At 55.8% G+C, this 27,304-nt stretch overlaps 1 protein-coding gene across 1 annotated transcript; it reads left to right on the plus strand.

Moving 5' to 3' along the window:
- Positions 1 to 1,676: 1,676 nt before the first annotated feature.
- On the plus strand, positions 1,677 to 26,979 carry SYT12 (synaptotagmin 12). Its single transcript, XM_029060756.2, has 8 exons — positions 1,677 to 2,085; positions 10,489 to 10,544; positions 14,259 to 14,452; positions 15,291 to 15,683; positions 22,607 to 22,822; positions 23,555 to 23,675; positions 24,044 to 24,177; positions 25,475 to 26,979. The coding sequence occupies exons 2-8, from the start codon at positions 10,511 to 10,513 to the stop codon at positions 25,646 to 25,648; spliced, it is 1,266 nt and encodes a 421-aa protein (XP_028916589.1). The 5' UTR covers positions 1,677 to 2,085; positions 10,489 to 10,510; the 3' UTR covers positions 25,649 to 26,979.
- Positions 26,980 to 27,304: the final 325 nt, after the last annotated feature.

Below are 27,304 nucleotides of genomic sequence, written 5' to 3' on the forward strand. Positions count from 1 at the left end.
AACACCATGTGGGACATGGACGGTGTCCAACCTACCCCAGTGCTTAGGACAGTGTCTGGCACGTAGTAAGCACTTAACAAATATCATTTAAACAGAGAGAGAAAGAGAGGGAGTGAGAGAGGAGGGGCTGAATCAGAGTGAGGAAAAGGGAACCACCAGGGAGATGAGGAATCTTTCATCCAGATGGGAGCTGGGAAGCCCAACCCACAGAAGTGGAAGAGGGGGTCAAACCAGTGGGGTCAATGGGTTGGGGGTGGGATGGACCCTGGGCGAGGAATAAGAGAGTCATCTGGTGGAACTAAGGGCTGGAATTTTACCACTGGGTAGGAAGGAGAAGGCTGCTGTCGGGAGGAGAAACTGGGAGCAAACAGAGGAGGGGAGGAGCTTCAGTTGGTATTCCAGTTAGGAGCCCTGAACCTTTACAGGGGTGAAGAGAGGGGGTCATTGTCCAGAGAGGGGGAGGAGAGCTAGTGCCCAGGGGAGCCAGACTTCACACCTTCCCTTCAACTATTGCCCTGAGGAGAGAGCCATGAGGGAGGATGTGGGAGAGACTTGATGGGAGTGAGGGAAAGCCCTGAGGGGATGGAGGGAGAACCTTGAGGAGATGGATGGAGAGCCTTGAGGAAGAGGGTGGGAGAGCCTTGAGGAGATGGAGGGAGAGCCTTGAGGGGTTGGAAGGAGAAACCTGAGGGGATGGAGGGAGAAATTTGAGGGAGAGGGTGGGAGAGATTCGAGGGGACTGAGGGAGAGCCTTGAGGGGATGGAGGGAAAAACTTGAGGGGATGGATAGAGAGCCTTGAAGGAGAAGCTGGGGAGCCTTGAGGGAATGGAGCGAGAGCCTTGAGGGAGAAAGCGGGGGAGCTTTGAGGAAGAGGGTGGGAGAGACTCGAGGGGAGGGAGGAAGAGCCCTGGAGGCCGTGAGGGGAAAGGAGCTTTGGAACTCCTTTCCCTTCCCTGGCTCTCCCTGAATTTGGGTTCCAGGGGGCAAGAGTCTCCGCCTTGGGATGCAACCCCCGAAGAGATCTATCTGGGGGCCCTCCTCCCACCCATCGAAGGTCCACGAGAGAAGGGTCAGGCACTCCGGCTGGACAGCCCGCCTCTCGGCAGGGGACCCTGGAAACCGGGAGGGAGAGGAGGAGGGAAGGAAAAGGTTGGCCTTGGGAACATTATTGGAGACGTGAGCGGAGGACGGGTGGGTGGAAGGGTTTGGGGAGTGATCTCTGGGCAACCGGAGAAAAAGGATAGACTGAGGCCTGGGCCCGCTGGGGCTGTGGGGCTGCTCTCCCTCCTATTTAGACTATGAGCCCCGTGTGGTACAGGGAACTACGGCCATCCTGCTTAACCTGCCTCTGCCTCAGGGTTTAGTATAGTGCTTGGCACACAGTAAGCACCTAAAAGATACCATTACTGTTGGAGCCACAGGGGTTGCGGAGGCTGCTGGGCCTGCAGACAGCCATGGTCCTTCCCTGGGTCCCTGCCCGCCGGGATGAGGAGGAGGAGGAGGAGGAGGAGGGTGGGAGTTGGGGGTGGAAGGGAAGAGTGGCAGGTGCGGGGAGCATCCCGGGGTTGACCCTCCCCAAAGTTGTGGGCCCCGTGGGAACGGGGGGCTCCCGGAGGGCCGGAGCTGGATCACAATATCCTGGATTTCTGCATGGGGTGAAGGGATAGAAGGGTGTGTATGGGAGGATGAAGGCGGGGGGGGGTCCTTGTGAGTGTGTGTGTATGCACATGGTCGTGCGTGTTTGTGAATGTGCGTTGCGTGCGGGCTTGTGAGGGTGTGTGTGTGTGCGGGCTGGTTGTGCGTGTTTCTGGGCTGGTGCGTGTGTGCGCGGGTGCGGGGAGGAGAGATTGAATGATTTAGCCTGGAACAGTCTCTCGGAGAAAGAATTAAAGCGGCCAACTACGGTTCCCCCCCGCCTCGGATGCTGGCGCTGGAGTCGGGGCTGGGGGGCGGCGGGAGGGCGGCGAAGGAGCCGATTTCACAGCGGGCTGCGCCGAGGGCCAGAGGGACCCCAGAGGGACCCCTGCTCCGGGGGGGACCCCCCGCTCCCGGAGATGGAGCCGTGACGACCCCCGCCCGGAGAGGTAAGCGCCCAGCCGGTCGGGGGGGAGGGAGGGCGGAGAGGGCCTTTGCAGCTGCTCGCCTACTGGCCAGCCCTCCTAGCCCAGAAACACGCACGGGCGGGGGGGGGAGGCTTGGGGGGTCCACGAAGAAATGGTCCCCGGGGGGGAGGGGGCTCCAGCCCCCGGCAGAGGACGGGGGAAAGTTGGCTGGAGCTCTCCGGAGGGAGGGGGCGGCAGGACCGGCCAAGGGGATGGTCTTTGGGGGGAGGAGGGTCCCCTAAATCCGGCCTGGGAATCGACACCCCCCCATCCTCCGCTTGCTCGGGGGGCGGCCTTGGAGACCCTTGGCCGAGTCCTCTCCATCGACCCATAGGTCCGTGATCCATCGATCCCCTGCCCCCCCCCCCCCCCGCCCCTTGCTGCCTTCGACTCTGCCCTGACCACGTGACAAGCGGTGGGGGTCCCCGGGGAGGGGGAAGCCCCCTCACCCCCCCATTCCCTTCGCTCCCCCAGACAATTCCGGGGTCCCCGCCTCCTTCCCCTAGCTCCCCCCACGCCATTTCTAGGGACCCAGTCCCCTCTCCCCAATCCTCAGGGGGCCAGGACCTTCCTCGCTGCCCCTCCCCTTATTTGTAGGGTCCCAGCCCCCCTTCCCCTCCCCCCCAACTATTGTCAGGGACGCATCTCCCACCCCTCCACCTTGATCTTGGCCCCGACCCATTTCTGGGGTCCCACCCCCCTCTTCTCTTCACCCCCCCAGCCCTTTCTTGGCAGGGATTGCCTCTATCTGTTGCCGAATTGTACATTTCAAGCGCCTAGTACAGTGCTCTGCACATAGCAAGCAATAAATACTATTGAATGAATTAATTAATTAATTAATTTCCGGGGTCCCATTCTCCTCACCCCCCAGGCATTTCTAGGGTTCCAGCCCCTTCTTCTCCTCTCTCCTGCAGCCATCTCCAGGGTCTCGGCTCCCTCTCCTCCTTGCTTCCTTAGCCATTTCCAGGGTCCCAACCGCTCTTCTCCTCTCTCCCCTCCCCATTTCCAGGGCCCCAGCCCCCTCGTCTCCTCACTCCCCTCCCCATTTCTAGGGTCCCAGCCCCCTCTTCTCCTGACTCCCCCGGTCATTTCCAGGGCCCCAGACCCCCTTCACCCAGCTCCCCCAACCTTTGCCAGGACCCCAGCCTCCTCTTCTTCTCTCTCTCTCCCAGCCATTTTGGGGTCCCAGTCCCCCCCTTCTACTCTCTCCCCCAGCCGTTTCCAGGGTCTCAGCTCCTCTTCCCCTCATTTCCCCAACCACTGCCAGGGGTCCAGCCCACACCTCTTCACCCTCTCCTCGCTCTCCTACCATCTCCGGGACCCCAGCCCAGGCCCCCTGCGGTCCCCGGGGCTGGTTCATACTGGCACGAGTGGCGCGGCAGAGCCTGGGGTGGCTTTGCTCCCTGCCCCCCCAGATGATTGCTCTCTCCACAGAGGTAACTAAGCCTCGGGTGGCTCCGTCCGAACCCGGGCCTCCTGCCAGGCCCCGGGCCTTGTCCGTTCCCTAGACAGACCCCTTCCCCACGGGCCACGGGCCGCTGGCTTAGACCCCTGGGAGACCCCTAGGGCAGGGGTCCCGAGAGGCCGGAGGGAGGGGGAAGGTCTCTGACTGAAAAGAACTAACCCAAACCGGTGAAGTAGCGAAGGATGGGCAGGCTGCGGGGCAGACCGAGCGCCCCAGGCCGTCCGCCCCCAGGAGGGGGAAACTGAGTCTGTTCCCACCGCCCACAGGGAGCCGAGCCCTTTATTCTTTCCAGAGTTTCCAAGGTGAGAAGCGTCAAGCTCAAACATACTAATGGGTTATATCTTGAGTCACCCCAGGCTTAGCACACTGCCGGGCACCTAGGAAGCGCTTAATATATACCATCATTATAAAACTTATAATTAGGGTTACTCCCACCCTCCTTCGCACCCCATCAAGTGATGTAAATTGGAATTACACTGTTCAGCCTCCCACAGCTTATGATGATGATAATAATAACGGTATTTGTTAAGGGCTTACCGTGTGTCAAGCACTGTTCTAAGCTCTGGGACAGATACAAGATAATCACGTTGGACGCAGTCCCTGTTTCACATGGGGCTCGCAGTCTAAGTAAGAAAGAAAATAGGTATTGAATCCCCATTTTACAGTTGAGGAAACTGAGGCACAGAGAAGTGAAGTGACCTGCCCAAGGTTACCCAGCAGACAGGTGGCAGTGCTGCGATTAGAACCCGGGTCCTCTGAATCCTAGGCTTGTGCTCTTTCCACTGGGCTACACTGTGTCTAATGCTTTCCCCCCGAAGAAATGCTCAGGATGAGCAACATGGCCTATGGAGAAGCAGTGTGGCTCAGTGGATACAGCCCATGCCTAGGAGTCAGTCACTCAGTCAGGTAATAGCATTTACTGAGCGCTTACTGTGTGCAGAGCACTGTACTAAGCGCTTGGGAGAGTACATTATCACAATAAACAGACACCTTTCCTGCCCACAGTGAGCTCACAGTCTACAGTCAGAGGATCTGGGTTTCAACCCTGGCTCCACCACTTGTCTGCTGTGTGACCTTGGGCAACTCGCTTAACATCTCTGTGCCTTGGATAAAGTGGGAATGAAGACAGAGAGCCCCACGTGGGACATAGATTGGGTCCAACCTGACGTGCACGTGTCTACTGTAAGCTCATTATGGGCAGGGAACGTGTCTGCTAATTCTGTTGTATCGTACTCTCCCAGGCGCTTAGTACAGTAGCTGGCACATTGTAAACGCTAACAAATGCCATAAAAAAAATAACGATACTCATGGTATTTATTAAGCACTTTCTCGGGGCAAACACTGTGCTGGCTGCCAGGGTGTATACCAGCTAATCAGCTAAGGCACAAATCCTACCCAACACAGGGGACAACGCTATTGTAATAAATAATAATAATAATATTTTTAAGCGCTTACTGCGTGCCAAGCACTGTTATAAGTGCTAGAGTAAATACAAGATAATCAGCAGACACAGTTCCTGTCCCACATGGGGCTCACCGTCTACAGGGGAGGGAAGGCCGGTATTGAATCACATTTTACAGATGAGGAAACTGTGGCACAGAAAAGTGAATGATTTGCCCAAGGTCACCCAGTGGGCGAGAGGCCGAGGGAGGATTAGAACCCAGGTCCTGTGGCTCCCAGGCCTGAGCTCTTTCCACTAGGCCAAGTACTCTCGTCAATCACGTAGTGCAGTGATCTGCACCCATAAGTGCCCAGTGAATATTACTGATGGATTGATTGGACCCCACAATCTAAAAGCGGGAGGGAGAGCAGGTATTTTGTCCCCATTTTTACAGAGGAGGAAACTGAGGCTCAGAGCAGCGAAGTGACTTGCTCAACATCACCTGGTAAGCCAAGGGGAGAGCTGGGTTTAGAATCCAGGTCCTCCGACTCCCACTTCCCTACTCTTTCCACTAGACCACACCGCCGAGGAGGATCTTGGGCCCCCTGTAGATTTACACCTTCGGCCCAGGTTACTAGGAAACTCCTGGACCCTCCCTCACTCTCGATCAATCAGTGTATTTACTGAGCGCTTACTATGTGCAGAGCACTGTTCTAAGCGCTTGGGAGAGGCCAATACAACAGAATTAGCAGATGTGTCCCTGCCCATCATGCGCTTACGGTCTAGAGGGGGAGACAGACATCGATAGGAATAAATATCCTGAATAAATATCAGACCCTGCTCCTTGTCCCCAACTGGGACCCCCATCCTGAGCTTTTTCGAAGTCTCTGGGGAGATGTACAAGGAGGCAGCACCCCCTTCCCCCCCCCCGGCCAAACATGGCTGAGCTGCCCCATCTAAAGGGGGTCCAACTTGTTCCCTGTTCCCCGGAGCCGGTTTCCTTCCAACAGCCATGCAGGGATCCCGCCAACACCCACACTCCCAGCCCGCACACTTCGCTCCTCTAGAGCTAACCTTCTCACTGTGATCTCGTCACTCTCGCCGCCGACCTCTCGCCCACGTCCTGCCTCTGGCCTGGAACGCCCTCCTTCCTCATAACCGCCAGACGATGACGCTCCCCGGCTTCAGAGCCTTCTTGAAGGCACATCTCCTCCAAGAGGCCTTCCGACTAAGCCCTCGTTTCCTTTTCTTCCACTCCCTTCTGCATCGCCCTGATTTGCCCCCTTTCTCCATCCCTCCTTCCCAGCCCCATAGCACTTATGTACGTATCTGTCATTTATTTATTTCTATTAATATCTGACTTCCCCTCTGGACTCTAAGCTCATTGTGGGCAGGGAATATGTCTCTTCTGTGGTTATATTGTACTCTCCCAAGTGCTTAGTACAGTGCTCTGCAGACAGCGCTCAATAAATACAGTTGACTGACTGACTGACTGACTGAATAATATCTGTTTCCCTCTCTATTCGTTCATTCATTTGTTCAGTCATGTTTATTGAGCACTTACTGTGTGCAGAGCACTGTACTAAGCTCTTGGAAAGTTGCAGTTGAGTGACAGATAGAGACAATTCCTACCCAACAACAGGCTCACAGTCTAGAAGTGGGGAGACAGACAACAAAACAAGTAAACAGTCAGCTCGTTGTGGGCAGGAAATATTTCAGATCTTTGGTTAATAATAAGAAGAATGGTACTTGTTAAGCACTTACTATGTACCAAGCACTCTTCTAAATGCTGGGGTAGATACAAGCTTATCAGATTTGCCCCAGTCCCTGTCCCACATGGAGCTCACACTCTTATCCTCATTTTACAGATGAGGTAACTGAACTAAAGTGAGTTGCCCAGGGTCACCCGGCAGACATGTGGCAGAGTCGGGATTAGAACCCACGTCCTTCTGACTCCCAGGCTCGTACTTTATCCACTAAGCCATGTTACTTCTACTCTCCCAAGCGCTTAGTACAGTGCTCTGCACTCAGTAAGCACTCAATAAATAAGATTGACTGACTAATGTCCATTTCCCTTTCTAGACTGAAAGCTCACCATGGGCAGGGAAAGTTCTGTTCTATTGTTCTATTGTACTCTCCCACTTAGTGCAGTGGTCGCACACGGTAAGTGCTCAATAAATATGATTGACTGACTGACATCCTCCCCGCTAGCGCTGTCATGCAGCTGGGGTCAGCATACCCGATGGGCGGCCTAACAGCTCAACCACTCGACTGGAGCCTTGGTCGGCTCCGGTCTGGCTGAGGGTCGGAGGATCTGCCGGATCCGGACTCCGATCGGGGTCTTCCGTTGGCCCGGGGACGGCGGTCGAGTTGACGCCACACTCCACCTGCCCATCTCCCAGATCCGGCCTTCCTGATCCGGTTTTCTAGTTTTTGGTCAATGAAGACGCCTCCGGGAAGCAGAATTCAGTGGTGGCGGCTTTTGGCCCTGGGCAAGTTTCCATGTCCTCAGAAAGGGGAACGGTGGAGGGAGATGTCTTGATTCTTAACCCATTTGGAGCCAGAGGGAGAGGGAAAGCAGTGGAGCAGAGTACAGGCAGAGAACGGGATTTTCCCATCCTCCCACGCTCCCTGCCCAGTCAGACTGCAGGGCTAACACCCAGGGCCCAGAGACAGAGAGGCGGGAGGACACTGGCTCTTCCTAGCTCGGGCTCCGCTGGTAGTCTGACAGCCCTCCCTCTCCATTCCAGTTGCAAAGTGCCAATATCAGCAAATGAGGCACGGGCCCCGCTATCTCTGGGTCACCTCTGGGCTGTCTCTGGCTGACGAGAGGCTTCCCCCGGAAACTTTACCTCAGGGACTCTGGGCACCGTCTGTCCGGTGGTCTCCTCTGCATTGAGCACCTGCTGCCTGGAGCCCCCTTCTTTCCTCCCCGCCTCCATCTGCGGCCAAACTGGGCTGGACTGAGGGCGTGGCCACCGTGGCCCTTGCCGAGGGGGATCGCTATGGCCAGTCCTAGGTGTGGGCGGGAGATGGTCTGGTAATAATAATAATAATTGTGGTATTTGTTAAGCGCTTACTATGTTCCAGGCACTGTTCTAAACATGGGGTAGGTACAAGCTAATCGGGTTGGACACGGTCCCTGTCCTACAGAAGGCTCACAGTCTAAATCCCCATCTGACAGATGAGGTAACTGAGGCACAGAGAAGTGAAGTGATTTGCTCAAAGTCACACAGCAGACAAGTGGCAGAGGCAGGACTAGAACTCAGGTCCTTCTGACTCCCAGGCCCAGGCTCTATCCACTAGGCCACGATGCTTTCTCTCTGGTCCCAGCCCCAGGCACTCACAGCCACCCCCTCTGCACGAGTGGCAGGACACTGCTCTTCCCGGAAGCAGCCTGGGATAGTGGGTAGAGTACGGGCCTGGGAGTCAGAAGGTCAGTGGCTTCTAAACACGGCTCTGCCACTTGTCTGCTGTGTGGCCTTGGACAAGTCACTTCACTTCTCTGGGCCTCAGTTCCCTCATCTGTAAAATGGCGATTGAGATTGTGAGCCCCATGTGGGACAACCTGATTTGCTCATATCCACCCCAGTGCTCAGTCCAGTGTCTGGCACGTAGTAAGCGCTTACCAAATACCACAGTTAATTTCCATCTTCAAAGCCCTTGGAAATTATATCATGATATTGGCGAAGCGCTCACTATTTGCCAAGCACTGGGGTGGACATTATTATTATGATATTAGTTAGGCATTTATTATGTGTCGAGCACTGCTCTAGGCTCTGGGCTAGACATAATCGTATCGAACACAGTCCCTGTCGCACAAAGGGTTCACAATCCAAAGGGGATAGAGGCCAGATATTTAACCGCCATTTTACAGGTGAGAAAACTGAAGCACAGAGAAGTCAACTGAAGTGGCCAAGGTCACCCAGCAAGAAAGTGGCAGAACCAACATTAGAACTCAGGTCATTAGAACCCAGGGGCAGCGTGGCCTAATGGAAAGAGCACGGCCTGGGAGTCAAAGGACCTGGGTTCTAATCCCAGCTCTGCCACTCCGACCTTGGACAAGTCACTTCACTTCTCTGTGCTTCGGTTACCTCATCTGTCAAATGGGGATTGAGTCTATGAGGCCCTTGTGGGATAGGGATTGTTTCCAACTTGATTATCTTGTGTCCGCCCCACCCAGTGCTTAGAACAAAGCCTGGCACACAGTAAGCGCCCAACAAATAACATAAAAAAGGGTCTGTGCTCTTTCCACTAGGCCACACTGCTTCCTCTGAAGGACTTATCTCTCATTTCTCTCCTTTCCCCCCAAATTGCCTCTTTGATACTTCTGCACCACCTAGGCACTTGGGGACTAACCTCCGTCCCCCTCCTCCACCAGCACTTATATGCATATCTTTAAACTCCATTTCTGGCCCCTACCTGTAAGTTATTTTAATATCTGCCTCCTTCGCTAGCCTGTAAAATCCCGGAGGGCCGGAACTGTGCCATCTAACTATTGTAATAATAATAATAATGTTGGTATTTGTTAAGCGCTTACTATGTGCAGAGCACTGTTCTAAGCGCTGGGGTAGATACAGGTTAATCAGTTTGTCCCACGTGGGGCTCACAGTCTTAATCCCCATTTTACAGATGAGTCAACTGAGGCACAGAGAAGTGAAGTGACTTGCCCAAAGTCACACAGCTGACAAGTGGCAGAGCCGGGATTCGAACCCATGATGTCTGACTCCAAAGCCAGTGCTCTTTCCACTGAGCCACGCTGCTACCCTCCCAAGAGCTTTGTGCAGTGTTCTGCACAAACGCTCAATAAATGATAATGATTATGGTACTTGTTAAGCGCTTACTATGTGCCAAGCACTGTACTAAGCACTGGGGAAGATTCAAGATCATCAGGTTAGACACAGATCGTGTCCCACTTAGGGCTCGCAGTCTAAAAAGGAGGGAGTAGGATTGAATCCCCATTTTCCAGATGAGGTAACTGAGGCACAGAGAACTGTGACTTGCCCAAGGTCACTCAGCAGACAAGTGGTGGAGCTGGAATAAGCGTCAGGCCCTCAGACTCCCAGGCCTGTGCTCTTTCCTCTAGGCCACGCTGCTTTCTAAATCAATAAGTCAATCGATTAATCAATAGAGTTGATTGATTGAGTTTGCCACTTGGCCATCCCCACTCTCCGATCTGTGGCACCCTCAGGGGTGGGGGTGGGGGAGTCGCTAAGGTGACAGGAAGCCACCGCCCTCCAGGGACCGCCCTCCGACCTGACTGTTGGCTATGGGGTTGCCCTCACCCTGCTTGCCCTTGCCCCCACCGGGGGAAGAAGTGGAGCGGCTCCTGCCCGCTGAGGAGGAGGCCCACCGGATCCCCTTCCCTGGCTGCATGAGGGTCTCCCTGGAAAATCTGGGAAATCTCCCCTGGTTGCAGGGAGGGGCTCGGAGATGGGGCTCGGCCACCCCACAACCCATTTTCCCGGGGAGTCAGAGCGATGGGTCGCTGCTCCCCGGGGTCCACCGGGTCTGACCGCTCGTGGATTTGCCTTTCCAGGGGGTTGCTCCAGCTGAGGAAAATGGCCGTGGATATAGCGGAAGGCCGGATCAGTGGTGAGTAGCTGACCCTGGGAGTCCCCACCCCATTTGATTGGAGGGTCTCCCCCACTGTCCACTGCCCACTAGGCTCCCCGGAGGGCCTGGCAGTGGCGGGGGGGTCATTCATTCATTCATTCAATAGTATTTATTGAGCGCTTACTATGTGCAGAGCACTGTACTAAACGCTTGGAATGTACATTTCGGCAACAGATAGAGACAATCGCTGCCCATTGACGGGCTTACAGTTTAATCGGGGGAGGCAGACAGACAGAAACAATAGCAATAAATAGAATCAAGGGGATGGACATCTCATTAACAAAATCATCACCACAGGCTGGATGTCCAGGCCTCTGGCCGGGGAGGAGGAGGATGAGGAGGAGGAGCGGGAGGCTTTTTAAAATAAAAGAAGGGGGGCTGGGCCGGATGGGCTGGGGGTGTGGAGGCTCGGGGCTGGCCAGGCCTGGCTGCGTGCCCAGCTGCAGAGTGGAAAAGTGAGGGGGAGATGCTCCCTGTGGGAAAGATTCAAGGCCGCGGCCGATCCGGAGAAGCCGCTGGGGAGCGGGCAGCCCTCTTGGCGTGGGGCGCCGGGAGCCGGGGGGCGGGGATGGGGGGAATCAGTCAATCGGTCAATCCATCAATCAATCACTCCCTCTCCTGGTGCCCCCAGAGGCGGGGCTGGATGTTTGATTCCTAAAAGGCCAGAATGGCTCTCCTGGTCTGGACTCTTGGGAGGTTCCAACCGAGCAGGCTCCACACCTCCCCATCTTGGCCCCGGGCCTGAAGGCCCGAAGGGCCAGGAGAGAGACTGAGGCCTGTGGCGGCTTTGCTGACAGAGACAGTGAAGGTGGAGACGGTGGAGACGGCCAGAGCGTTTCTCCCTCCCCCTGCACGGCTTCCTCCCACCTTCATCACCACGGAGGAGGGCTGCAGCGGCAGCCTCTGGGCTCTGGGGAATGGGATGGGGATGGGGAAGCCCTGCGAGGGGGACGAGAAGAAGTGGTGGTGGGGAGGGAGGGATGGGGCGAGGGGTGAGGGACGTGGCTGGCTCCTGAAGGCCTGGGGGGCCACAGTGCTGGTTGTGGGGAGGAGGGAGGAGTCTTGGGGTCCCCCACCTGCCGGACTCCTCTCTCCTGGTCTTGCACGTGTGTGTTTGTGCTCATAGATGTGCTTGCTGTTCCCAGAAATCCCTCTCCCTCCATAAGGAGTGTGATTGAATCTACCCATTTGACATCCTTCCAGCACTAATAATAGTAATAATGATTGTGGAATTTCATAAGCTTTTCCCACAGGCGCTGGCTGATGTGCATATTTGGGGTTGGAAGTAGAAAATCACCAGGAAGAAGCAGGATGGCCTAGTGGATAGAGCGTGGGCCTGGGAGTCAGAAGGTCATGAGTTCTAATCCTGGCTCCACACTTGTCATTCATTCATTCAATCGTATTTATTGAGCGCTTACTATGTGCAGAGCACTGTACTAAAGTCTGCTTCGTGACCTTGGGCAAGTCACAACTTCTCTGGGCCTCAGTTCTCTCATCTGTAATATGGGGATTTAAACTGTGAGTCCTCTGTGGGACGATTGAATGAGTGACAGAGATTGTGTCCAACCTGATTGGCTTGTATCTACCCCAGCACTCAGGACAGTGTCCCACACATAGTAAGCGCTTAACAAATACCGACATCGTTATTATTATTATCATAATAATGATGGTATTCGTTAAGCGCTTACTAGGTGATTATTATTACATGCCAAACCCTGTCCTCAGCTCTAGGATAGGTACAAGATAATCAGGTCAGACAGCCTAGAGGGGAGGGAGATAGGTATTTAAGCCCCATTTTACACTTGAGGAAACTAAGCAACTTGCCCAAGGTCACACAGCAGGCGGGGGCAGAGCCTGGAATAGAACCCAGGTCCTCTGACTCCCAGGCCTGGGCTCTTTGCACTAAGCCACACCATTTCGTCCTGGTGATTTTCTGCTTCCAGCCCCAAATATGCTCATCAGCCAGCACTTGCCCAGCATCAGCCCAACCTGCCGGGAGAGTCAACGTGGCACCGGCATCACTGGGGGCAGGGTGGCACGAGCTGCAGGCCCCCCCCACCGCAAAACCACCTCCCCTTCCACCACATTGTGGAGTTCAGGCAGTGGCAGACCAGAGCCCAGGCCTCTGCCAGAAGGGAAAGTTGGCCATCAGCCAGCGAGTCCATCCATGAGAAGAGCCAGTCAGATCATCCCATCCCCCAGGGCCAGAGGAAGGGTGGCCGTTGGTCCCGGGTTATCCAAGAGGCCGGACGTCCGCTTGGCTGGGCGGACAGTGACACAGATTCTGCTGTGCCAGGAGCAGAGAGAGAGGGAGAGCTGAGAGATCCCCTTGGAGGGTGTGGGCCCCAGCCTACTCCCACCATCCAGCGGGCAAAGACTCACACCCCCCACGGAGATCTGGGAGCCACGGTGCAGAGCGGGTGGATGGAGAGAGCCGGGAGTCACGGGGCAGGGTGGGTGGGCGGGTGACGAGAGACGGAAACCCCTGCAAACGGGGGGCGGGTGACGAGATCCGGCAGCCGCGGGACAGGATGGGCAGCTGGGGAGAGCCGGGAACCACCGGGTAGGGTGCGCGGGTGGGTGACGAGAACCGGGAACCTCCGGTGCGGGATGGGCGGGTGACGAGAGCCGGGAACCCCGGTGCGGAGTGGGGAGATGGGGTGGACCAGCTGCCAGCAGGCCAGGCGGAAGTGGGGGCCGAGTGCACCCCGAGGTGCAGGCCATAGTGAAGACAGTCCCATGAATGGGGCCCATCCGAGGCCGGGGCAGCTGTCCGAGGGGCGGTCGGGGAGGGAAGATGCAGACACAGGGGCTCTGGGGTTGGCGGGGGATGGAGGAATTGGCGGGAAGGATTTGGAGGTGGGAGAGGGAGGCAGACTGTGACGTGCTGGTCCACAGATGGGGGAAGAATGACAGGAAGACCGAAGGCGCTTCCGACCCCAGAGAAAACTTGGGTCCCCTGCCTCCCAAGCAGAGGAGCAGAATGACCCAGTGGATAGAGCTTGGGCCTGGGAGTCAGAACGACTTGGGTTCTCACCCCGGTTCCGCCACTTGTCTGCTGGGTGACCTTGGGTAAGTCACCTCACTTCTCTGGGCCTCAGTTCTCTCATCTGTAAAATGGGGATTAAGACCGTGAGCCCCATGTGGGACAGGGACTGTGTCTGACCTGTTTACTTTGTACAAGCTATTCAGGTGGGACACAGTCCCAAATGGGGCCCACGGTCTTAATCCTCATTTTTCAGTTGAGAGATCTGAGGCACAGAGAAGTGAAGTGACTTCCCCAGGGTCACCCAGTAGACAAATGGCAGAGTCGGGATTAGAAGCCAGGTCCTTCTGACTCTCAGGCCTATGGCCTATCCACTGCTTCTCAGGGTGGTGGGAGGCCCCCAGGCCGGACTTCAGGAGACTCCTCTTCTGCCTCAGTCTCCCCACCTATAAAATAAGACTCCTGGGATGAGGCTCTCCCATGAACAGAGACAAAGTCACTCGTATTTACTGAGTGCCTACTGTGTGCAGAGCACTGTACTAAGTGCTTGGGAGAGTACAGTATAACAATAAACACATTCCCTGCCCATAAGCTTACGGTCTAGAGGGGGAGATAGACATTAATATAAACAAAGGCAATGGAGCCCCCAGTACAGAGGTGGAGCCAGGGAGGGGCTTACTGATCCCAACGATTCCATGTCCTCCTAGTCATAAAGAGCCCCCCGGGATGGGAAGTCGGAATCTACGTCACCGGGGCCCTGGTCCTGCTTGGAATAGCTGCCGTGAACCTGTGGAAACTCTGGAAATCCGGGAGCTTTCCCATCCCTTCTCCATTTCCCAACTATGATTACCGCTACCTCCAGCAGAAGTATGGAATGACCTACTCGGAGACCAGGAGGAAGGTTAGAGGGTGCAGAATGCCCCGGGGCTGGGAAGGGGGTCAAAGGGCTCCCAGACCCTGGGGGGAGGCAGAGGAAGAGTCCAATATCTTAGGTCCTTACCCAGGATTTCTTTCCCGGGAAGGGGACGCTCTAGCTATCTCTAAAAAGGCCATCGAAGAAATAAGAGCCAAGAGGGACCTGACCCAGTAGATTCCCCCTGGCGACCTCTTGCCCAAAGAATCGATGTACAGTGGGATGTCCATAAGACCCCTTTGCCCTCAGGAAAGAGGCCTCTGTCTTTGTGGGCTCTGGATCTCGCCTTCCCGCCCACGGACCCCGGGCCCTGTCCCTGATTGGGACGACCAGGTGTGACGGGGGCTGGGCCCGGCCAAAGGTCGGAAGCGAATCCTAGCCCGGAGTTCGGTAAAGCCGAGGGAAAGAGAACCGGAAACATCCAAAGCTTTCAATCAGTGAATAACCCAGAGGAACCCCAGAGAAAACTGAATGCTGGATGCCCGAGGGGCAGAGGAGGCCCATCCTGGCCAGCGTCGGTCTACCAGCCGCACACCAGGCTCCGACGGGCACCGGCCCCTCAGCTCTACTGGAAGCTGGGCTGCGGGCGGTGCGGCTGATGGGTCTGGGGGCTTGATCCCTTCCCCGGGCGGGGCTGGGCGGGAGGAATTGGGGCGGCGAGGGACGAGGTGGAGGGCAGCCGTGAGAGGGGAGAAGGGAGGACACGACGGCAACCTGTCTCGGCGAACTAGATCCGTCTCTGACCTCCCCGACCTGAGCCGGGGGTGCCCGGGGGGTCGTGGGGACTCCTTGAGGGGGCTGCCATTTCTCTCTCTCCCATTCCCAGCGCAGCACAGCCTGGGCCCCCTACCAGGGCTCGGAGAGGACGCCCCCCAGCCTCAAGGCGGGGCTGCAGATCGACGACTCCCTGGAGAACGTCACCGAGCTGGGCACGTTGGAGCTGATGAACCGGGACCCCGACTTGGCGCCCTTCGGCCCCCTGAGGAGATCCCTGTCGGCCGACTCGCTCAGCTCCATCTCCTCCATCACCAACAACTTCGGCCAGGACTTCGCCCTGGGCCAGGTGGAAGTGACCCTGGAGTACGAGGTGGCCGTCCACGCCCTCCACGTCACCGTCCTGCAGGGGAAAGATCTCACGGAGAAGGAGGACGCCAGCTTCCAGTCCTGCTTCGTGCGCGTCAGCCTGCTGCCCGATGAACAGATCGTGGGCATTTCCCGGGTAAGTGCCGGCCCCCGCGTCGGGGAGGGGCGGTGGCTGGCCACGTTCCCCCAGGCCGGGGTCACGCTTGACCCGTCTCAATGGGGCACTGCCAGGAGGAGGGTGAGGTTGGTTTCTCCAGCCTCGGGCTTCGAGGAGCACCCGCGTTTGCCAGCCGCCGAGAGGCCACGCTGGCGTTGGCCAGGTCTGACCAAATGAGCTCGGGTCAGTCCGGTCCACCCCGATGAAAGGCTCGGTGGCCGTGAGGTCCAGCTCGAAGCTGCACTCGCCGCTCCCCAGAAGCAGCCGCTGTCCGGTGCCGTCTCTGCTGGACTAGGATCTCCTGGGTCTCCCGGTTTTCTCTCCTGTGGGGTAGGAGGAGCGGGACAAGTAAGTCACGTGGTGTCACCTGCGCCCAGGGAGTCGGTGGAGGAAGGCTGGCAGGAGGTGCTTGTTTTTGTCTGTCTGTCTCCCCCGATTAGACTGTAAGCCCGTCAATGGGCAGGGATTGTCTCTATCTGTTACCGATTTGTACATTCCAAGTGCTTAGTACAGTGCTCTGCACATAGTAAGTGCTCAATAAATACTATTGAATGAATGAATGAATGTGGTACTGGGATGCACCTTGGGCTGTCTGTCTCTCCCTCTAGACTGTAAGCTGGTCGCCGACAAGGAATGTGACTGTTATATTACACATCGAGAGAAGCGGCATGACTCAGTGGAAAGAGCCCGGGCTTGGGAGTCAGAGGTCATGGGTTCTAATTCCTCCTCCGCCCCTTATCAGCTGTGTGACCGTGTCTCTGTGTCTCAGTTACCTCATCTGGAAAATGGGGATTAAGACTGTGAGCCCCACGTGGGACAACCTAATGACCTTGTACCCCCCCGCCCAGTGCTTGGAACAGTGCTTGACACATAGTAAGTGCTTAACAAATGCCATCATTATTATTATTATTATTATATTGTACTCTCCCAAGCACTTAGTACAGTGTTCTGAACATAGTAAACACTCAATAAATACAATTGACTGACTGACTGACTTGACTTTGGGGGATTTTGAAAGGAAGGGAATTCCATGCAGGAGGAAGGCGTGAGCAAGGGGACCGAGGCAGGACCTAGGAGTCAGAAGGACTTGGATTCTAATTCTGGCTCTGCTGCTGTGAGTCCCAAGTGGGACAGGGACTATGTCCACATGGCTCAGTGGAAAGAGCCCAGGCTGGGGAGTCAGAGGTCATGGGTTCTAATCCTGCCTCTGCCACTTAGCTGTGTGACCTTGGGCAAGTCACTTCACATCTCTGGGCCTCAGTTCCCTCATCTGGAAAATGGGCATTAAGACTCTGAGCCCCACGTGGGACAACCTGATTACCTTGTACTCCCCCCCAGCGCTTAAAACAGTGCTTGGCACAGAGTAAGCGCTTAACAAATGCCATCATTATTATTAGATTGTATGTACCCCAGTGGTTAGTTCAGTGCCTAGCACATAGTAAGCACTTAAATACCAGGGAAAAAAAGGGAGAGTCAGCTAGAAGGTGAACTTGGAGGAGTGAGAAGGGAGAAGCAGTGTGGCTTAGTGGAAGAAGCACAGGACAGAAAATTGGGAAACCTGGATTTTAATCCCAGCTCCACCACTTGCCTGCCCTATGACCTTGGCCAAGTTACTTAGCTTCCCTAGCCCTCAGTTTCTTCATCTGCAAAATGGGCATTCAGTTCCTAGTCTCCTTCCTACTTAGGCTGTGAGACTTTCATTCAATAGTATTTATTGAGCGCTTACTATGTGCAGAGCACTGTACTGAGCACTTGGGATGAACAAGTCGGCAACAGATAGAGACAGTCCCTGCCGTTTGACGGGCTTACGGTCTGATCCGGGGAGACGGACGGACGAGAACGATGGCGATGAATAGAGTCGAGGGGAAGAACATCTCGTAAAAACCGATGGCAACTAAATAGAATCGAGGCGATGTACGATTCATTAACAAAATAAATAGGGTAACGAAAATATATACAGTCGAGCGGACGAGTACGGTGCTGTGGGGATGGGAAGGGAGAGGTGGAGGAGCAGAGGGAAAAGGGGAAAAAGAGGGTTACGCTGCGGAGAGGTAAAGGGGGGATGGCAGAGGGAGTAGAGGGAGAAGAGGAGCTCAGTCTGGGAACGGCTCTTGGAGGAGGTGAGTTTTAAGTAGGGTTTCGAAGAGGGAAAGAGAATCAGTTTGGCGGAGGTGAGGAGGGAGGGCATTCCAGGACCGCGGGAGGACGTGACCCGGGAGTCGACGGCGGGATAGGCGAGACCGAGGGACGGCGAGGAGGCGGGCGGCAGAGGAGCGGAGCGTGCGGGGTGGGCGGTAGAAAGCGAGAAGGGAGGAGAGGTGGGAAGGGGCGAGGTGAAGGAGAGCCTCGAAGCCTAGAGTGAGGAGTTTCTGTTTGGAGCGGAGGTCGATGGGCAACCACTGGAGTTGTTTAAGAAGGGGAGTGACAGGCCCAGATCGTTTCTGCGGGAAGATGAGCCGGGCGGCGGAGCGAAGAATAGACCGGAGCGGGGCGAGAGAGGAGGAAGGGAGGTCAGAGAGAAGGCCGACACGGTAGTCTAGCCGGGATATAACGAGAGCCCGTAACAGTAAGGTAGCCGTTCGGGTGGAGAGGAAAGGGCGGATCTTGGCGATATCGTAGAGGTGAAACCGGCAGGTCTCGGTAACGGATAGGATGCGTGGGGTGAACGAGAGAGACGAGTCGAGGATGACACCGAGATCGCAGGCCCGAGAGACGGGAAGGATGGTCGTGCCATCCACGGTGATAGAGAAGTCTGGGAGAGGACCGGGTTTGGGAGGGAAGATGAGGAGCTCAGTCTCGCTCATGTTGAGTTTTAGGTGGCGGGCCGACATCCAGGTGGAGACATCCACAGTGGCACATAATAAGTGCTTAACAAATACCATAATTATTGTTATCTCCTATTTACCCCAGTGGTTAATACTGTGCTTGGCATATAGTAAGTACTTAACATATACCCCAGTTATTATTACTTCCTTTCTCTGGTCCTCAGTTTCCTCATCTCGAAAACAGGAATAAAATCCCTGTTTTTTCTTCCCCCTTAGACTGTGAGAGCCCCATGTGGGACAGGGACTGTGTCTGATCTGGTTGCATCTACTCCCAGGGCTTGTCGCAGAGTAAGCACTTTAACATTATTAGCCGGAGAAGAGAGAGGATAGGTAAAGGGGCGGCGGGAGCGGCCGGAGGAGACCCTTGAAGCCAGGCAGGTGACAAACCCTAATTGCACTGAAAGCAACGAAGGTCCCATAATGAGCAAAACAGTGAGACTGTGGAGTCTGTAACAGACACAAAGGGAGAGGGGGTGGGGGTAGAGAAAGAGAGAGTGAGAGCAGGAGATGGGGAGAGAGGTGAAAGACAGGGAGAGTGAGCAGGAGAAGGTGATCGGGAAGACAGGGAGGAGAGAAGGGGGAGACTAAGACAGAAAGAGAGAAACTGAGAGGAAGAGAAGGAGGCAAGGCGAGTGGAAGGCAAGGAAAGCGTAGTGGAGATAGAGAAGATGAGCAGCAGATGGGGAGAAGGGTGAGAGGAGAGAGAGAAAGACAGGGAGATAGAGAGACAGGAAGATGTAGAGATGAGGAAACGGGGAGAGACAGACAGGGAGAGAGACTGAGGGCAGGTGAGCAGAAGAAAGGGAGAAAGCCGGGGGCCTCTTTCAGGGTTGCCCGATGTAATAATAATAATAATAATGGCATTTGTTAAGCGCTTACTATGTGCAAAGCAATGTTCTAAGTGCAGGGGTAGATACAAGGTAATCAGGTTGTCCCACGTGGGGCTCACAGTCCTAATCCCCATTTTACAGATGAGGTCACTGAGGCCCAGATAAGTTAAGTGGCTTACCCAAGGTCACACAGCAGACAAGTGGCGGAACCAGGATTAGAACCCACGTCCTCTGACTCCCCAGCCCGTGCTCAGGCAGGCAGACGACCAGGGTGGCTCAGGGCCGGACATTTGACTGTAAGCCCGTCAGTGGGCAGGGACTGTCTCTATCTGTTGCCGATTTGCTTGTCAGCTGTGTGACTGTGGGCAAGTCACTTCACTTCTCTGTGCCTCAGTTACCTCATCTGTACAATGGGGATTAACTGTGAGCCTCACGTGGGACAACCTAATTACCCTCTACCTCCCCCAGTGCTTAGAACAGTGCTCAGCACATAGTAAGCGCTTAATAAATACCAACATTATTATTAACATTATTATTCCAAGCGCGTAGTACAGTGCTCTGCCCATAGTAAATGCTCAATAAATACTATTGAATGAATGAATAAAATGGGGATTAAGACTGAGCCCCGCGTGGGACAATCAGATTATCTTGTTTCTACCCCTGGGCTTAGAACAGTGCTTGGCACACAGTAAGCACTCAACAAATACCATCATTATTATTATCACTGTGTCCCCCCAATTCCCACATCACCCCTTCTGCCCCCTCCCCCACCAAAAAAAGACGTAACTATTCACAACCGCCCCATAGCACTTCTGGGTCCGCCAACCCCTGATTGCACTTTCTTTTCCAGAACTGGTTTTTTTTTTGGACTCTTCCCCCAAATCTCTCTCACTCCTGCAGCCAGGACTCCTGTGAGCTTCTGACCTTAATGCCTAATGAAGCTGAGTGCAAGACGCCAGGTTCTGGGCCTGGCCTGCAGGGTATCTGAATCCTTTTCCTTCCTGCTGACTATTTTCTTCCTTTTTTTATGGTATTTGTTAAGCACTTAATCTGTGCCAGGCGCTGTACTAAACTCTGGAGTAGATAAAAGGTAATCAGGTTGGACACAGTCCATGTCCCTCTTAGGAATCACGGTACTAATCTCCATTTTGCAGATGAGGGAGGCACAGAGAAGTTAAGCGACTTGCCAAAGAACACGAACATTTAAGTGGAAGAGCCAGAATTAGAACTCAGGGCCTTCTGACTCCCAAGCCCATGCTCTATCCATTAGGCTGTGTGGTTTTCCCTCCCTAATGACTCCAGGCCTTTCCCAGCAGTGACTTCTTTCCTCCTGCCAGGGCTGGACCTGGGCATTTATGAGACTGTGGGTGTCTAATAATCATAATAATTATGGTATTTGTTAAGCGCTTACTATGTGTCAGACACTGTTCTAAATGCTAGGGTGGATATAAGCAAATAGGATTGAACACGATCCCTGTCCCACATGGGGCTCACGGTCTCGATCCCCATTTTACAGTTGAGGTCACTGAGGTCCAGAGGAGTGAAGTGACTTACCCAAGATCACACAGCAGACAAGTAGCGAGGTGAGATTAGAACCCAGGTCCTCTGAGTCCCAGGCTTGCGCTCTATCCACTATGTCATGCTGCTTCTCTTGCTCCACCACCCTCTTCCTTCTGCTGTTGCTGCCCAGCCGTGGGAGGAAATGAGCTCAGCACATCCTCCACCCCAGTTCAGGAGGGAGGGTAATAATAAAATAGGCATCTGCTAAGCACTTACTATGTGTTAAGCGCTGTATCAAGCTCTGGGGTAGATACAGGATAATCAGGTTGAACACCGTCCCTGTCCCACCTGAGGCTCACAATCTAAGGAAGAGGGAGAAGAGATGAGGAAGCTGAGACCCAGAGAAGTGACGTGACTTGTCCGAAGTCACACAGCAGACAAGTGATGGAGCCGGGATTAGAACCCAGGTCCCCTGCCTCCCAGAACCGGGTTTTTCCACTCGTTTGGCGGCTCCCGGGCTGGGCCCTTGGTAGGCCGTGGCCTAGCGGGAAGAGTTGCCTAGTGGATAGAGCACAGGCCTGGGAGTCCCGAGGATCTGGGTTCTAATTCCGGCTCTGCCCCTTGTCTGCTGTGTGACCTCGAGCAAGTCACTTCACTTCTCTGGGCCTCAGTTACCTCATCTGTAAAATGGGGATTAAAACTGTGAGCCCCACGTGGGACATCCTGATCATCTCGCATCCCCTCAGTGCTTAGCACAGTGCTTTGCCTATAGTAAGCGCTTAACAAATACCAACATTATTATTATTATACAAGATAATCAGGTTGGACCCAAACTCTCACCCACACAAGGCTGACCATCTTAATCCCCACTTTCCAGATGAGATAACTGAGATGCAGAGAAGTGAAGTGACTTGCCCAAGGTCACCCAGCAGACAAGTGGCAGAGTCGGGATTAGAACCCAGGTCCTACTGACTCCCAGGCCCGTACTCTACTGACTCGTTCCCTGTCCATCAGGAGTTTACCCTCTAATCGGGGAGGCAGAAATAAAAATATTTACAGCTAAAGAAATCGGAATAAATAATTGAATCAACACCTGCATATACGGGTGTACAGAAATACATTCACACACGCCAGCGGTGGCTATGAAGGCGATGAAACTCGGGATGCTGGGAATTAATCAGGGAAGCCTTATTGGAGGAGGAGGAGGAGGGATTCAATAGTATTTATTGAGCACTTACTGTGTGCAAAACACTATACTAAACTTGATTAAGTGCTCAGTACAGTGCTCTGCACACAGTAAGCGCTCAATAAATACGATGGAATGAATGATTTCAGAAGGGCTTTGAAGCGCTCAGTGGTATTTACTGGTTCGGCTTAACCTGTGCCCAACACTGGTCTAAGCGTTTGGGAAGGTACAATACAGCAGAATTGGGAAGCACAGACCCTGGCCTCAAGGAGCTCATGGTCAAGTAGGGAGAGCGGCCATCTGTGGGTTTGAGTGCGGGGAGGGGGTTCCAAGCCGGGTGAGCCCGTCATTGGGTAGGGATCGTCTCTATCTGTTGCCAAATTGTGCTTTTCAAGCGCTTAGTACAGTGCTCTGCATACAGCAGGTCTTTATGAATGAATGAGTAGAGGGTGAGCCAGGGGCCGGGGGGGTCAAGGCTGCTTGACGGGGTCCGCTGCCCTGGGAGCGGTGGTTTGGGGGTGGGGGGGGGCTCATCCGTGACCACCCCCTCCCCTCCCGCAGATCCAGAGAAGCGCCTTTTCCATCTGTTTTGACGAGAGATTCTCCATCCCCCTGGACCCTTCCGCTCTAGAGGAGAACAGCTTGAGGTTCTCGGTGTTCGGCATCGACGAGGACGAGCGGAATGTGAGCACCGGGGTGGTGGAGCTGAAGCTGTCCGTCCTGGACCTCACCGTCCAGCCCTTCACGGGGTGGCTCTACCTGCAGGACCTCAACAAGGTGAGGACCCCGCTGCCCGGCCCCGCGGCCCCCCAGTGCCGCCCCTCCCGGGCAGGATCGAGGCTGGACTGGGGGGTCCTGTCCACCCAGTAGCCAGGCTAGCCCCGGCCCCGGTCGGATTCCTTGTCTCTGTGGGCCCTCCATCCTCCTCCCTCAGCCTCTGGTTGGCCCTGCTTCTGCCAGCCCCCCATGCTTCAGCCCAGACCTCCACCAGCCTCAGGGAGCTCGACAGGAAGACGAATAAGGCCCCGCTACTCTCCGTTCGTCGGCCGTGCCCCCTTCCAAACGGGGAGGAATCGATCGATCAATCACATTTATTAATAATAATAATAATGATTATGGCGTTTGTTAAGTGCTTACTGTGTGCCAAGCAGTGTTCGAAGTGCTGGGGTAGATACAGGGTTATCAGGTTATCCCGCGTGGGGCTCCCAGTCTTAGTCCCCATCTTACAGATGAGGTAACTGAGGCACAGAGAGGTTTAAGTGACTCGCCCCAGATCACACAGCTAAGTGGCAGAGCCGGGATGCGAACCCACGATCTCTGACTCCCAGGCCCGGGCTCTTTCCACTGAGCTAAGCCGCTTCTCATTGAGCACTTGCAGGCCGGCTCTCCTCCGGGAGTCTAGTCGCCGCTCCGGGCCACCCTCCCGGTCCCGGCCAGCGACCCGGTCTGTCCTCCCCTCTCCCCGGCGAACTCGGCCCCGCCGGGGGCGGGGGGTCTCTGTGCCCGCAGGCCGCCGACGCGGTGGGGGAGATCTTGCTGTCCCTCAGCTACCTGCCCACGGCCGAGCGACTCACCGTGGTGGTGGTGAAAGCCAAAAACCTAGTGTGGACCGGTGGCAAGACGAGCGCGGGTGAGTGCGAGGTATGCAGCGTGGCGACCCCCGGCCCGCCCCCGAGGCCTGGCCGCTCCGGCGCCCTCAGTATCCCCAAGCACCCCCTCGTGCTACTACTGTCCCATCCATTCATTCACTCAATCCATTCAATCGTATTTATGAAGCGCTTACTGTGTGCAGAGCACGGCTCTGAGAGCTTGGAAGACTCCAATACGACGATAGACAGACACGGTCCCTGCCCACGGTGAGCTTACCCTCTACAGTTCGCACGTCGGGGTGTTGGTTAAGCTCCCGCTCTGTGTCACGTCCCGTGCTGGCCGCCGATTCTAGAAACCAGTTGAAAAATCCGAGAGGATGGAGGTCCCGGCCGATCTCTCCCCAAACAGATCCTTTCGTCAAGGTGTATCTGCTGCAGGATGGCAGGAAGATGAGCAAGAAGAAGACCGCCGTGAAGAGGGATGACCCCAACCCGGTCTTCAACGAGGCCATGATCTTCTCCGTCCCGGCCATCGTGCTGCAGGTCAGGGCCAACCTCCCCGCCCCGCCGACCCACTACACACACGTACTCACACAACGCAGGCGTACGCACGCGCGCACGCTGCTCCGAATGGAGGCCGGGGAAGGGCAAAGCCTCCTGAAGATGGGCCACTACAGCCTCCTCGCCCCCTCCCCTGCCCCCCGGGGGCAGCCGCCAGGGAAGGAGCTGCTTCGGGAGGGCGGGCGGCGGGCGGGCGGCCGACGGGCTCTCTGGAGGCCTCCGGCTGGAGGAGTCGGAGGATCCCGAGGGTCATCGTCTGCCCTCTGCCAGGCGAAAAGTCGCGGTGCCCGCCGCCTCCCTGCCAACCCGAAGGGGGGAGAACTGGGCTCCTTATGCTCCATTATTTTTACTGAACCGGTGGGCCGAGGACCGACCGACACGGGGAAAACTGGCTCCCACCACCCTGATTTACATCACCCCCGGCAGGGTTGGCTCCGGAGTTCAGGCCACAGCAGCCTAATGCAGAGGAGAGGGCATACACACACACAGACACACTCAAACACACATCTGCACACTCGTACACACAGGCACACACATACACAGTCACGTGCCCACTTATTCACACATGTGCAGGCAGTCACACAGGAGCCATGCAGTCAATCAATAGTATTTATCGAGCGGTTACCGTATGCAGAGCACCGTAATAAATGCTTGGAGAAAGTCCAATACACTACAGTCGATTGATGGGCTCCTGCTCACAAGGGGCTTACGGTCTAGCGGGGGAGACAGGCATTAATAGGGAGAGATAAAGAACAGATATGGACATAAAGTGCTGTGGGGCTGAGAGAGGGGTGAATATCAAGTGCTCCAGATCAGTCAGTCCTATTTTTTGAGCACTTACCGTGTACTAAGCACCAGGGAGAGCAATATAAAAATACAACGGACATACTCTGCCTACAATGAGATCTAAGTGCGTGTCATGACTCAGAAGGGAGAGGGAGTCGTGGAAAAGAAGACTTAACTGGGGAAGACCTCTTAGAGGAGATGCAATTTTAATAAGACTTTGCACTCACATGCAAGGCTGCTCGTGCACACGGGTACTACATGCATGCACTGACCCACACGTGCATGTCTGCCCCTGCGCCGCTCCTACACGCCCACCCCTGCCCACAGAGCAGCTGGGTGGCTCAGGTCTCGAGCTGGGGCCCTGCTCTAGCCTCACCAGCCCAGATCGGGTCGAGCGGGGACCGGCCCGCGGAGACTCCCTCGGCTGTGGCTCGGGGCCGGGGGGTGGGTTTCAAGCCCCGGGACGTAATGGCCGTGTCCTCTGCCCCCGCAGGATCTGTCCCTGCGGGTGACGGTGGCGGAGAGCTGCGGCGACGGCCGGGCCGACAGCATCGGCCACGTGGTCATCGGGCCGGCCACCAGCGGCATGGGCATCACTCACTGGAACCAGATGCTGGCCACCCTGAGGAGACCGGTGTCCATGTGGCACGCCGTCCGGAGAAGCTAAGGGCCGCAACCCGGGGGTGGGGACCCCATCGGGGCAGGAGGTGGCACCTCGCCTGCAGGTCCACGACCGTCCCGGCGGGCTCCTCGAGCCTTGGCCTCTCGGCACCACATACTCGCTCTCTTTCCCCGATAACGGGAGGAGGCCGCCGCTTTCCAGCAGGGAGCAGGTATCCCGCAGGGGGAGGGCTTGGCCGTCTTCGGATTCTGCTTCCCCGATGCCCCCTCCCCTCCGGGGGCCCCGGCCCTTTCCCAGACCACCAGCTGGATCAGGAACGTTCCCCGCCTGCCGCCCGACTCCTCTCCCCTCACCGGCCCAGATTTCCTGTGGCTGTGGCCCCGAGGAGGGTGGGAGACCATGCCCACTCACCTTCCCTAAATAAGTTTAGGCCCCTGGACTTCCGGTCCCAGGAAGGGGTCCCTGCCCGGTCCCCGGAGGGTCGCCGCGCCCCTCCCGCCGGAGAGGAGGTGGGCTCTGGGTGCCCGCTCTCTGGTCAGGACCAACCCTTGGGTGATTCTGCCCCGTTGGCCTTGACTCTGTCCTAACTTCTCAGTCGAGCAGCCGGAAGCCCCACCCCACCAATGGAGGGACAGCAGGCAGAGCACCCCCAAAGAGGTCACCCCACCAGTTCCGTCCTGTCCGAGACCTGGGCCGCGGACTGTGGAGGGACCAGGATGCTAGGCCTTCGGTCTCCCCGGGGAAACGTACCCCACGTCTGGGCCGTCTGGACTGGGCAGCAATCTCGGGGCCGGGAGCGGCCTTACTGTCCCCCAGCTCCGGACCAGGAGCTTCCCAGCAGCCCTTGGGCTGCGCTCTGCGCATCCCCAACTCTGAGCTGCCTCGCGCCGTCTGAGAGGGTGAGCCACACTGAGCTGCCCCGTGACGTCTGAGGGGGTGAGTGATGCTGGGTCACTCCAAGACATCTGAGGAGGTGAGCGACGCTGAGCGTCCCCGTGACATCGGAGGGGGTGAGTGACTCTTAGCCGCCCCGTGACATCTGAGGGGACGAGTGACGGGTCCAGATTCAGGGAGAATGTGGATGGCCACCCTCCTCCCCTCCCTCCCGCCCTCCCCATCCAGTCTCCTTTTCTATGAAAAGAGGCTTTTAAATGTTTATTTATATCCAACTCACTGACTAACTATACTTGGACCTCATCTTCTTCAAGCCACTCCATCTCTCCCCGCCCACCTCAACGCCCCCCACCACCCCCGCCAGCCACCTCTCCCTCCCAACCTGTCTCTGCAGAGCCCAGGCAGTTCTACTCCTGCTGTGAGACTTTGGGTAAGTCATTTAACTTATCTGGGCCTCAGTTACCTCATCTGTAAAATGGGGATATTGTCTGACTGGAGGTTCTTGTATCTACCCCAGCGTTTAATACAAGGCTTCGCACAAGTAAGCGCTTAGCAAACACCACAATTATTATTATTATTATTATTAGCAGTAGTAGTAGAATTATTGGGATACCTGTTCTTCCTCTCTGTTAGTCTGTGAGCCCTCACTGGGGCAGGGATTGTGTCTGGTCTCTTTGCTTTCTATCTCCCCCAGCACTTAGGACAGTGTTTGGCACACAGTAAGTGTTTAACAAATATATAATAACTAGCGGGAGTAGCAGCAGCAAGAATACACTTTTCCCTCAAACCAGATCTGGGAGGAAAAGG

The sequence above is a fragment of the Ornithorhynchus anatinus genome, chromosome 3 (genome assembly GCF_004115215.2).
Source record: "Ornithorhynchus anatinus isolate Pmale09 chromosome 3, mOrnAna1.pri.v4, whole genome shotgun sequence".
Taxonomy (NCBI): domain Eukaryota; kingdom Metazoa; phylum Chordata; class Mammalia; order Monotremata; family Ornithorhynchidae; genus Ornithorhynchus; species Ornithorhynchus anatinus.